The sequence below is a fragment of the Lolium rigidum genome, chromosome 3, assembly GCF_022539505.1.
Source record: "Lolium rigidum isolate FL_2022 chromosome 3, APGP_CSIRO_Lrig_0.1, whole genome shotgun sequence".
NCBI classification, from domain to species: domain Eukaryota; kingdom Viridiplantae; phylum Streptophyta; class Magnoliopsida; order Poales; family Poaceae; genus Lolium; species Lolium rigidum.
The window spans coordinates 297,148,962-297,161,359 of record NC_061510.1 but is presented as its reverse complement, the minus strand read 5'-3'; the positions used below and the strand labels follow the sequence as shown (position 1 = coordinate 297,161,359).

General features: G+C 44.6%; 1 protein-coding gene across 1 annotated transcript; it reads right to left on the bottom strand.

Annotated features, from left to right (window-relative positions):
- Nucleotides 1–4,291: 4,291 nt before the first annotated feature.
- LOC124699715 (fatty acid amide hydrolase-like) lies at nucleotides 4,292–11,273 on the bottom strand. The gene is made up of 19 exons (XM_047231972.1): nucleotides 11,174–11,273; nucleotides 10,979–11,088; nucleotides 10,735–10,795; nucleotides 10,476–10,651; nucleotides 10,161–10,290; nucleotides 8,485–8,562; nucleotides 8,142–8,402; nucleotides 7,981–8,056; nucleotides 7,783–7,854; nucleotides 7,662–7,704; nucleotides 7,516–7,587; nucleotides 7,353–7,433; nucleotides 7,119–7,222; nucleotides 6,944–7,036; nucleotides 6,797–6,865; nucleotides 4,852–4,916; nucleotides 4,656–4,717; nucleotides 4,455–4,550; nucleotides 4,292–4,357 (listed from the first exon to the last, which is right to left on the bottom strand). The coding sequence occupies exons 1-19, from the start codon at nucleotides 11,271–11,273 to the stop codon at nucleotides 4,292–4,294; spliced, it is 1,815 nt and encodes a 604-aa protein (XP_047087928.1).
- Between the last annotated feature and the right edge of the window lie 1,125 nt (nucleotides 11,274–12,398).

The window sequence follows — 12,398 nt, the reverse complement described above, 5'->3', positions numbered from 1 at the left end:
ATCGTGTGGTGAGAATAGATCTTCTAGATACAAGGGCAAACAAGTATTTTTACAGAGATAGGCGTTACCGTACGTGCGCCAGAAAAAGCGGAGGACGTGTGTCCCCCACTTGCACGACGTGTCAACGTGGTGGGAACGATGGACCCACAAGGCAGAACAAACTCGACCATCAATAGAGTTGAAGAAAATTTGCCAAGGGAAAATATGTCGACAAGAAAAATAAAAGGAGAATGGCGACAGGATGAGTTATTTGCATACTTCGGGAGCCTTTGGTCAGAAACAAGTTTTTGCCCAAATGCTCGGGGGCTACTTTGAAAAAACTAAAGTTTCGACTATGGCAAATATAGAAATTGTGGGAGCCTACAACCAAGCACAAGTTCTTGGTTGTAGCCTCGGGGGCTACTCCCATCGGGAGCGCTGTTCGCGCACCCGATAGATAAAAAAAAAAAAAGAGAAAAGAGAGAAGAAGAGAAAGATTATCGGGAGATACTGGCAATATAGCGACAAGGTGGACTAAAATGTTGAGCCTACAACCAAGCACAAGTTCTTGGCTGTAGCCTCGGGGGCTACTCCCATCGGGAACGCTGTTCGCGTGCCCGATGAAATATAAAAAGGAAAAAAGAAAAAGAAAGATAGAACGACAAGAGAGTATATTTCGAGTTATAATTAACTCTACATATACTCCCATCGGGAGATTAATATAAGTCATATTTGACTCGATAAAATGTGCCATTCCAACAGCCGGAAAAGCACTCGACAATATATTCTCGTAACGCCAAAGTTGCGATCAATTTCACGAATGCCGCAAATTTGCGAAGGTAAGACCCCAGATCTATTCTCGCTGGGCGTGGCATCGCCGAAGACTGCGCTACTGCTACTTTTATCCGTATCAACGGATACGAAGAAAAATCCTAACGGACGCGTTAGGTACTCGATAAATTTTACCGGGACTCGACGGAATGGTAAGACCTTAAGCGGCACTCGTCGAAGTTTACACCGAGTATCCCGAGATCATGTCCGGGGACGTGATTTTGAAGTAGGTTTTGCGGATTGCCACTAGAGCAGTTAACTAGTACCGATCCAGTCGGATGAACTAGCCCCAACTACCAATATCCCTGTACAATATAGAATTTTATGAGAAGAAGTATAAAAGTTAGAGCTTTCGAGTAAAAATAAACAGTGGAGATTTTCCCTGACTCTATGATTCAAGCAAAATCTCGGGGGCTACCGACATAGGCATCCCAAATGGGCCTGCCGAATATAGTACCCGGGGTTTATTGAAGGCCCACTACCCGAAGAATAAGAAGATTCGGAAGCCCAAGATGTACTTAAGGAAAAGATAGAGTTGTAATAGGAAGTGTTATTTGTAATCCGGCGGGATGAGTTAGAAACCGTCCCGGACTACGTAACTTGTACAAAACGAAACCCTCGGCTCCACCTCTTATATAAAGGGGGAGTCGAGGGACGAGGGGATCATCGAATCATTGTCTGCAAACCCTAGTTTTCATATTCGTCGAGTACTTTTCGGCTGAAACCTTCGAGATCTACTTGCCCTCTACTTCTAACTAAACCCTAGCCTACAATCCATAGACATTGATAAGTTAATCCCTTGTCACCCGAGGATTCGGTTAGCCATGGCTTGTGTAAGCAAAAGGTTGGGAGGAGTGTCATCCATAAATAAAGAAAAACTAAACTAAAGTACATGTGTAAACAAAAGAGAAGAGGGATGATCTACCTTTGCCGGTAGAGATAACGTCCTTCATGGGAGCCGCTCTTGAAAGTCTGGTTGATGAGGTAGTTAGAGTGCCCACTACCATTCGTTGACAACAACAAACACCTCTCAAAACTTTACTTTTATGCTCTCTTTATGTTTTCAAAAACCAAAGCTCTAGCACAAATATAGCAATCGATGCTTTCCTCTTTGAAGGACCATTCTTTTTTACTTTTATGTTGAGTCAGTTCACCTATCTCTCTCCACCTAATGAAGCAAACACTTGTGTGAACTATGCATTGATTCCTACATACTTGCATATTGCACTTGTTATATTACTCTATGTTGACAAACTATCATTGAGATATACATGTTACAAGTTGAAAGCAATTGCTGAAACTTTATCTTCCATTGTGTTGCTTCAATATCTTTACTTTAAATTATTGCTTTATGAGTTAACTCTTATGCAAGACTTATTGATGCCTGTCTTGAAATACTATTCATGAAAAGTCTTTGCTTTATGATTCACTTGTTTACTCATGACATTACCATTGTTTTGATCGCTGCATTCACTACATATGTTTACAAATAGTATGATCAAAGTTATGATGGCATATCACTTCAGAAATTATCTTTGTTATCGTTTTACCTGCTCGGGACGAGCGAGAACTAAGCTTGGGGATGCTTGATACGTCTCCGACGTATCGATAATTTCTTATGTTCTATGCCATATTATTGATGATACCTACATGTTTTATGCATACTTTATGTCATATTCGTGCATTTTCTCGGAACTAACCTATTAACAAGATGCCGAAGTGCCAGTTCCCGTTTTACGCTGTTTTTGGTTTCGAAATCCTAGTAACGAAATATTCTCGGAATTGGACGAAATCAAGACCCAGGTTCCTATTTTCACCGGAAGCATCCAGAACACCCGGAAGGACCGGAGGGGGCACTGGGCCCCCGGACCATAGGCCGGCGCGGCCCGGGCCCCTGGCCGCGCCGCCATATGGTGTGGCCACCCCTTCGACCCTCCTGCGCCGCCTCTTCGCCTATATAAAGCCTCCGTCGCGAAAACCCCGATGCGAAGAACCACGATACGGAAAACCTTCCGCAGCCGCCGCCATCGCGAAGCCAAGATCCGGGGGACAGAGTCTCCGTTCCGGCACCCTGCCGGAGCGGGGAAGTGCCCCGGAAGGCTTCTCCATCGACACCGCTGCCATCTCCACCGCCATCTTCATCACCGCTGCTGCTCCCATGAGGAGGGAGTAGTTCTCCATCAAGGCTCGGGGCTGTACCGGTAGCTATGTGGTTCATCTCTCTCCTATGTACTTCAATACAATAATCTCATGAGCTGCCTTACATGATTGAGATTCATATGATGATGCTTGTAATCTAGATGTCATTATGCTAGTCAAGTGAGTTTTACTTATGTGATCTCCGGAGACTCCTTGTCCTACGTGTGTAAAGGTGACAAGTGTGTGCACCGTGTGGGTCTCTTAGGCTATATTTCACGGAATACTTATTCACTCGTTGAATGGCATAGTGAGGTGCTTATTTATATCTCTTTATGATTGCAATGTGTTTGTATCACAATTTATCTATGTGCTACTCTAGCAATGTTATTAAAGTAGTTTTATTCCTCCTGCACGTGTGCAAAGGTGACAATGTGTGCACCGTGTTAGTACTTGGTTTATGCTATGATCATGATCTCTTGTAGATTGCGAAGTTAACTATTGCTATGATAATATTGATGTGATCTATTCCTCCTACATATGCATGAAGGTGACAGTGTGCATGCTATGTTAGTACTTGGTTTAGTCTTTTGATCTATCTTACACTAAAGGTTACTAAAATATGAGCATTATTGTGGAGCTTGTTAACTCCGGCATTGAGGGTTCGTGTAATCCTACACAATGTGTTCATCATCCAACAAGAGTGTAGAGTATGCATTTATCTATTCTGTTATGTGATCAATGTTGAGAGTGTCCACTAGTGAAAGTCTAATCCCTAGGCCTTGTTCCTAAATATCGCTATCGCTGCTTGTTTACTCGTTTTACTTGCGTTGCTACCTGCTGCGTTACTACTGCTGCGTTACTACTACTTGTTTACTGTCCTGGGCAAAGCACTTTTCTGGTGCCGTTGCTACTACTTATTCATACCACCTGTATTTCACTATCTCTTCGCCGAACTAGTGCACCTATTAGGTGTGTTGGGGATACAAGAGACTTCTTGCTTTGTGGTTGCAGGGTTGCATGAGAGGGATATCTTTGACCTCTTCCTCCCTGAGATCGATAAACCTTGGGTGATCCACTTAAGGGAAACTTGCTGCTGTTCTACAAACCTCTGCTCTTGGAGGCCCAACACTGTCTACAAGAATAGAAGCTCCCGTAGACATCACCTCACATGACTGATAATTTCTTTGCCTTCCCGACACGATCATACGAAATCTGATATCTCCTAAAAAAAGGCAAATGATAATGAAAAACTTGCAAACTAATGTTCGGAGCTCTTTGCATCCAATCAACCTCTATGCTCTATTTACTCCCGTCGCCGTTCTAGTCGTGGTACCAGTTGAACCTACTCTTTCGTCTTGAGGAAATCATAGTGTACCATGGGCTTCCTGGAGTTCTTCGAGCATGCTTCCTGCATAGAGAAATAAAACCCAAAACCACACCGTTGAGAAAACATTATGTATTATAGTATCTAATAATGCAAATTGGTTACGTCATATCATGTTGACCTGCATCGCATAGGCTAAGTGTAGCATCGTCGCCTCCGACCATGGCCGCCCGATGAATTGGAGCCCCACTGGGAGGCCATCCCTGTCGTACCCTGCCTATAAATTTGGCAAAATTATTTCGTGTCACTTCGTGTTCAACCGCTTAAGCTTGTACCAATGAGGTAACAATGATAATAAGTTGAGTCCATCAATGATGTGTACCGTTACGGTGATGGCAGGCAAGCCGAGGAAGTTCCCTGCGATGGAGTACCTTGCGAGTGCGGCTAATTTGGATTTAAAAGATCCATGAGGTAGTAAGTATATAACTGTTGGTAATATTCGATTCTTGCAGTAGTATATAAATTTCCATATATCAAAAAGGGAAAGTGGAGATGACGAAATTTGCCATATTCATTACCTGCGTTTATGTAGTCCAGTTCTCCGGTGTTCAACGCGTCATCCTGCAGTGTGTACGCGGTCACACTGTACCGGAAATGTACCAATTATAAACATGGGTTTTTCTTTAATCTGGGCTAGTAAAAATCGCAATGTGAATGGTGGGAAGATTTCCATTGATCACAAGGACAAATAGTAAGAGGGTAGAAGATGAGGCAATTTATTAGAACTAGGATGATGACATGCGTATTTGCCATGTTAGGTTTTTTTCGTATTATTTTTTTTTTGTTTGTGTTAAACGGTTTGGTAATGAACAACTTAATTTGACCATTATTTTTTATACAATAAAAATGATGATTGTATGAAACCATGATTGTATCTTGATAAAATTCCATCATACATAAAACTTTAATAATGTTACTTGTAAATCTACATATTTCTAAACATAAGTATATATGGATTGTGTGTAAAGTTTTCCACCTATTTATTCACAACTTTAATCATAAAGGAAATTATATTGTATTTTTTACTTAATTATTATAGTACTCTATTGGATGTGAAAATTTGAACTCAAAACACGTTTCGAATGAAAATAATACAAATGTGTTTATATCATATCACTCTAGCTTTATTTATTCATCATGTTTACTCTTCTCCAATTATCGCTCACTTATGTGGTTTATTGATAGCTAGTTAGAGGTTAAAATGCAAATAAAACAAATATTTGCTTTATTTTTAAAACAATGTTGTACGGAAAGCTAAATATAAATACATCTATATCATATTTTTTTTTAATCTATTGCTCTTGTTTAATCTTCTCTAACCGTATCTCACTTATGTGTTTCATTGGCAGTTAGTTAGACGCTAAAGTACACATTCCTCACATGCGTGGTTAATATTCTTTTGAGCAATCTTGTGCCAAAAAGGCAAATAAAAATATTTAGTGGGTCCGAATAAACCTCATATTATCTATCCACATCCTTGATATTTGTAGTAGTCCAATTACACTATTCCAGATGGTTCCACATGTGAAAGTATCTTACTCTAATTTCCTCCATCTCTTGCCCATCTAACACAATACTACCTCCATCCCAAAGCTTATGCTTATATTTTATTTGAAAAGTCAAACCAAGTAAAGTTTGACCAAAACTTTTAGAAGAATCTATCAACAAATATGATATTTTATAGATACCATATGAAAATATATTTAATTATCTATCTAATGATATTGATTATGTATTTTGGATGATAATATTTTTTGGTAAAAACTTGGTCAAACTTGACATAGTTTGACTTTCTATAAATAATAAAAACCTTAAGCTTTGGGATGGAGGTAGTATATTTCATTGATGTGTACACATGTAAACCTTTTCAAATCACCCACTCGCTTCATAGCTTTTGTTATCTTGTCATATCGTCCATGATGTTTTTACCAACTTATATTCTTACTTTCAAATTTTACACCTTTGATAGGTATTGCATGGTACCAAATGCAATATTAAACTTATAAAGTTTATTTTGTTCAATTTAAGGTTAGATCAATCTAGCAAAGAAACTTCCATGAAGTATTACTTTGAAAATCAGCTATTTATGGACCCTATATGGAGTTCTTACAAAAACCTGATATTAAGAAAAAAAAGTTGCTAGTTCTAGGTTGACTGGTAATTAAGTTAGTTCTAGGTAAACTCTAGGACTTCAGGTTTGCATAGTGAGAATTGCACATTTTTTTTCTAATTGCACAAAAATTGTGTGACCGAGAACTAAGTCAGTTCTAGATTGACCGGGAACTGGTCGTCCTTAAGAAAATATATTCTATATATGCTCAATATGGATGTAGGAATTTAACGACTTGATATGGATTAAAATTGAAAATCATAACCGTTAAAAGCTCTAACTTAAAATTGCTGAATCTCCACCACTTGTTTGCTTTTGCTTTAATGATAGTATAAACATAAGGGGTTACCCACCCGGTCATGGGCGTGATGATCGCGTCGGCCATCTCGAAGATCTTCTGGTGGAAGTACATCTGACGACTCCTGCAGACACATCTCCAAGTCTGGGTATCGGACAGTAAAATCTGGTTATCTGAATGTGGTATATGACCAGGGACTCACCGAATCCTCTGTGAGTTGAGGTAAGCCTTGCTGCTGAACGACCCGTAGGCGCTCAGCGCGATCCTTACATCCCACCCGATCTCGGACTTGTTCCTACAAGCATAAATTCATCCATATTCTGTATCAAAACTGCAATAACGTGGGAGAAATAAATTAACCAGCTCGAACTACTCACAGCTTCTCGACGTATTTGGCCACCGAGGCCGAGCACTCGGAGCCCATGGTCACGTAGTGCGCAAGCCGCATCTCCTCCACCTCAGGGATGGTCACCTCCAGAGTCTTGCACCAAAGAAAGTTTCAGTTTCATTTTTTTTTTACTTTCAGTCAGAACTGTGACACTTCGTTCAGAATCACAGGAATTAACAGTGCACAGTGGATAGATCACTTTTAGCCTTTGCTCTCTTATTACCTCCCAGCCGTACTGCGCGCGCAGGATCTGAAGAGCCTTGTCGCAGCAGCTTCTGATGTCCTCCGAGCAGTCGTCGAACCACTGTGTTTAAAACGTTAGCTACATTGTTCTACCAGGCTTGGCATCGTGGAAGAAGCACCGTCTTTGTGATTCGGAAGCTCACCTTTGCGGATCTTGCTAGCCTGATGTTCGGCATGGAATGGGTGGATGTCAGCAACGGCAGATTCAGCTGAGGCTGGAAATGAGTCCGCTGGAAATGTCAGTTTCAGCTAACCTGCAACGAAATCTGAACCTGCATACCAAAATTACCTGGGAGTGGCTTGGCCTAGACTGGTCAACCATGGCCGCATACCTGAGAGATAATTCACAAGGTGAGACTAGATGCTGGTGGAGAAGTAAGATCATATAGAATCTAGGGGGTGGCACTGACGCGACGAGCGCGTCCTCGACCGAGGCCGCCAAGATCCCCGGCATGCCGACCGTCCAGTTCAGCGGCAGAAGCCTGGGTTAAACAACAGTGTGCTATAGTGTCACTCGATCAATCGTTTGCAACAGAAAATACAGCAAGCAAGCATTTCGGTTTCATGAAGGTGCGGGATCAAGAGGTACTATATTATTGGCGACGAACCCGGAGTTGGCGAGCCGCCCGACGGTGGGCTTGAAGCCGACGACTCCGCAGAGCGCGGCCGGCATCCGAACGGATCCTGGTCGATCAAACACCAGGATTGCTTCAGCATTGCTTGCACTGCGACCAGATCATCGAAATTATTGTTGATTTCGTATACGTACCGCCTCCGTCGGCGCCGAGGGCGACGGGGCAGAGTCCGGCGCAGACTGCGGCGGCGGACCCGCCCGACGAGCCCCCGGACACCCTGCCTGTGTTGTACGGGTTCCTGGTGGAGCCGTGGTGCGGGTTGATGCCGCTGGTGCCGGCGCCGAGCTCGTGCATGTTGGTCTTGCCGGCCAGGACGGCGCCGCAGGCCCGCAGCTGCGCCACGCACGCCGCGTCCGCGACGCACGGCCTCGCCTTCCCCAGCCACCTCGTGCCCCCTGTTGTCCATAACGTACAACTTGTTAAATGCGAAATTACAGTAGCTGTGCAGTATCTTGTTTCATTGTCGGTTTTGTTTACCGGTTGTTTGGTAGGGCATGCAGTCGATCTCGTCCTTCACTGCCACCAACACCCCGTCCATGGCAGACAGAGGCGTCCCTGTACAAGCATATGCAACCGAAAACCCCAACATATCAGACACACGCATACCATTTTCTACTCATTTTTCTTTGCATTTGCATAAGAACATCTTCCGATTCCCAAAAGAATTTTGGAGCGCCGACATTTAGCCGCTCCCAGCCGCGCGTTACAAGATTTTTTTTCATCCGGCGCGGTTTAATATGGTGTCCTGTGTCCCGAGCCCATTCCCGTCACACAGGGACATTTTCTCCGGGTGACGCAGCGAAACATCTTGTCGCACATGGCCGCGTGGCCCTGCGCGGCGGTGTTATTGCGCCCTACCGGTCTCGCCTGCCACCGATGTATAAAAGGCGAATCTTCGCGCCACTCCCCTACCTTGTCGTTCCCTAGATCGCGCCCACCTCCAATCCTAAATTGGCCGCCGGAGCATTCTTACCTCCAACGGATTCGAACGTGGCAGCCTCATCGTTGCAGAGGCATGAGCGTTGTACGTGGCACGGTACCTATGCCAGCAAACATGCACCTCACGAGAAGCGGTGGGTGGAAGATGGCGGCCAACGGGATCGACATCCCGCCGCCGCCCACGCCAAGGGACGGAACGCTGGCACGACGAGATCAGAACCCAACAGCGCGGTGTCGGATGAGTGTGCAGATCCCACCTGGATCACCACCGACAACGAGTTCAAATAAATTCGAGTGTTTCTGGTTAAATTTTTTAAATTTCTATTTAGGAGACTGGAACAGACGTGTCCCAAAAACAACTAGCGATGATATCCACAAACGCTCAATCCATCGCTTCAGAAGTGGAAACATGCTCTAACCAATCCAAACAAATGGGAGCAATGGATCTGCATCCGTGTCTGGTCGGGCCATGAATTTCAGTGTTTTCGGTTAATTTTTTAAAAAATTTGTTTGAGGGATGTGAGTGAAAACAGATGCGTCCCAAAAACGATAACTAGCGACGATGTCCCCCCAAACGCTCAATTCGTCACTTCTGTCAAACGAGGAAACATGCTCTAACTAATCCAAACAAATGGGAGCAATGGATGTGCATCCGTATCTGGTCGGGCCATGAATTCTACAGATCAGCGATCCCTTCTTCCACGGAGCGCCGTACTGAAAATATAAAAATAAAGTGTAGCAGGGAGCCAGGCACTACCCGTACCGTAGGCCCATTTTCTCTGAGCGATCACTGCTGCTGATCTCTGCTCCTTCACTGGATTAATCAGGACCATGGGATGCGTACATACTATCCCCATCCGAGTTTCCTGTCAGCCTGGAGCTTTGCTGAATCTGACGATCGAGCGTTCGGCTACTCTTTGTCTGGCAATGGCGAGGACGATGTTACTGCTACTGTTCGCCGTTTTGTACTGCCCTTATTATGAGGCCAACTACTAAATTATTGAGACTCCGATGAGCGGGACCACGGAGGTGAAGGCAGGGACAGCGAGGCGCCGCACCGGTAACGGCGGCGGCACCACGATTCAGTCGGGGATGGTCCTACCGCTGCTTAAATTGCACGGTGATCGCTGCGCTGTCACCGGCGTCCGGCGGTGGCCGGCGTGGCCGATACTAACTGAATTTAGAGGAGCTGCACATTAACAACCTGGATTTACCTTGCTGGTATCTGAGGGTAGACTCCTCAGCCTGCCTGATGATGTCCTCGGGATTGTAGCTGATGAACATGGCCATGTTGAGATCAGGCCCCGAGCAGTCCTCCACCGCAGCCAGAAACCTCCTCGCCACCTGAGAAATGAGAAAAAGACAACGATCAATGGTCTAATGGTCATGTCTTAATCTGAACTGCATCCAGCATTCTTGTGCAGCGCAAGTTAGTCTGTAACCTCCTCCACATTGTACTGACAGAGTGACATGGAGCAGAGTTTGGACTCATCTTGGGTACGGTTAACAAAAAGGAAAAAAATGCTTACCATGACAGGAGTGATCTCTCGTGAGACGTAGGCCTTGGTGAAGTCCCGGATCGTCCAGCGCTTGAAGCCCGGCGACAGTGGATCGGCGAGGGCAGGGAGGCAGCCGACGGCCTCCTGGACGCGCTCTGCCGGCGACAGGCCGGGCTTCACTTCGTTCACATTCTGCTCGGGGATGTCTGCAGCAACACCAATGGGCACGAGTTAAACCCGTGAACTGCCCGAATGCATACGAGAATCCATCATGGCAGAACTAACTGACCTTTCAAGGGGTGTGTCGCAGTGAACAACGGCGGCTCCGGGATCTCGGCGTCGGAGACAAGCTGCAGCGATGCGTTCTTCAGTAATCAAGAAAATCAGAAGAACAGGAAGTTTTGGAAAAAGAAATCTCCTAACAATGTGCAAGAACCTCGCAGTTTCAGTGCTCACTAGCTAGTGTACCAATACCAACTGAAATTCAGAATAGGCGGATTTTAAACGGAAAAACCTAAAGAAATTTTGATCACCTTATTGACGAGATTATCTTTCTTGAGGAAGTAGAGCACGACGGGGCCGACGACGGGCGTCTCCAGAACCCACGCGAAGATCTTCACCGGAAGCCCGGCAACCCGAGGAGCTGAAGAACGCAAAATAAAAATGTTGATCACTGGCATGAAATGCGAGCGCTCTGAACGCGATAGTATGAAAATCAGGAGAGGAACCTTTGACGTTGGGACTGATGTAGAGCTCGTCGCTGCCAGGGCCGAGGTCGACCTCCGACGCCGGCTTGTAAACCTTCGGAGACGAGAGGATTAGACCCATGGATGAGCACGGCTTGTGAGCTATTGCTGTCCTGTCCACTCCAGTTCACTTCTGGCGATGACAAGCAGGCTTCGGTGGCTCGGTGAAGGGACGATGGAGGTGCGCTGAGGCTCTGCTGGGAGGGAAGGAGATCGATCACGGGCTGCTACTCGTAGTGCTAGCTAGGCGTTACCATGTAGGTAGGTAGTACTACTCACTTTGCGTCATAGCATTGGTCTTTTCTTCAGAATCCAAGCAAGTCAACAACCGGTAAGAGTATCTCCAGCAGAGCCTTTAAATTGGTCAAACCCGGATATTTGCAAGTTAGTTTGAGAGTTTCCGAAAAGTACATTTAGCTCTCGAGCTCCAGTGCTCTCGCTATGTTAAGAAAAATTTAAAAATATTTCTATAAGTTATAAAAATTATGAAAATAATTCTGAAAACTGTCATTGATACATTACACAATCATGCAAAATCCCAATCTGAAATTCTTTTTATTTTGAGCTAGATAAAAATGACAAAATCTGATATGTTTTGGAGATTTGAAAATGACTACTCAGATCTACAATTTTGTTATTTTTGTGTAGCTCAAAATATTAAGTATTTGAAATTGATTTTTTGCACGTTTGTGGGATACATCATTGACTATGCGTGGAATTTTTTCCATAATTTTTTGAAACTCAAAAATATGATTTTTATTTTTTTTAAAAAACGAGATCACTGGTGCCCATGTGCACCAAATCTCTTTCCGAGAGTTTCGATGTTTTTTTTGACCAGATCAGACACCGCAAACGGTCAAACCCGTAAATTTTTTGCAGGCCAACCTGCATATAAGCCCACCATCTCCATAATTGGAGTTTCGGAGTCGATTTTGCAGGCCAATCAGCATACGGTCAACGCCCTGCCGATTGAAAAAATTACCTTGCGCGAACATATTTCGCCGGTACAATCGCCGGAGTACGGCAAAATTCCGGCGAAATACTACATAATCCAACCAGAAATGGGCAAAAATCGAACCACGCTCGCCGAAATTAGCCGCCGGTTGGGTTGTATTTTGGCAGATCGGGACCGAGATGTGAGGTGGGCGAGCAGCGACACACGGGGCAGGCAGAGGACCGGCGGGTCGAGCAGCGCACACAGCAAGCA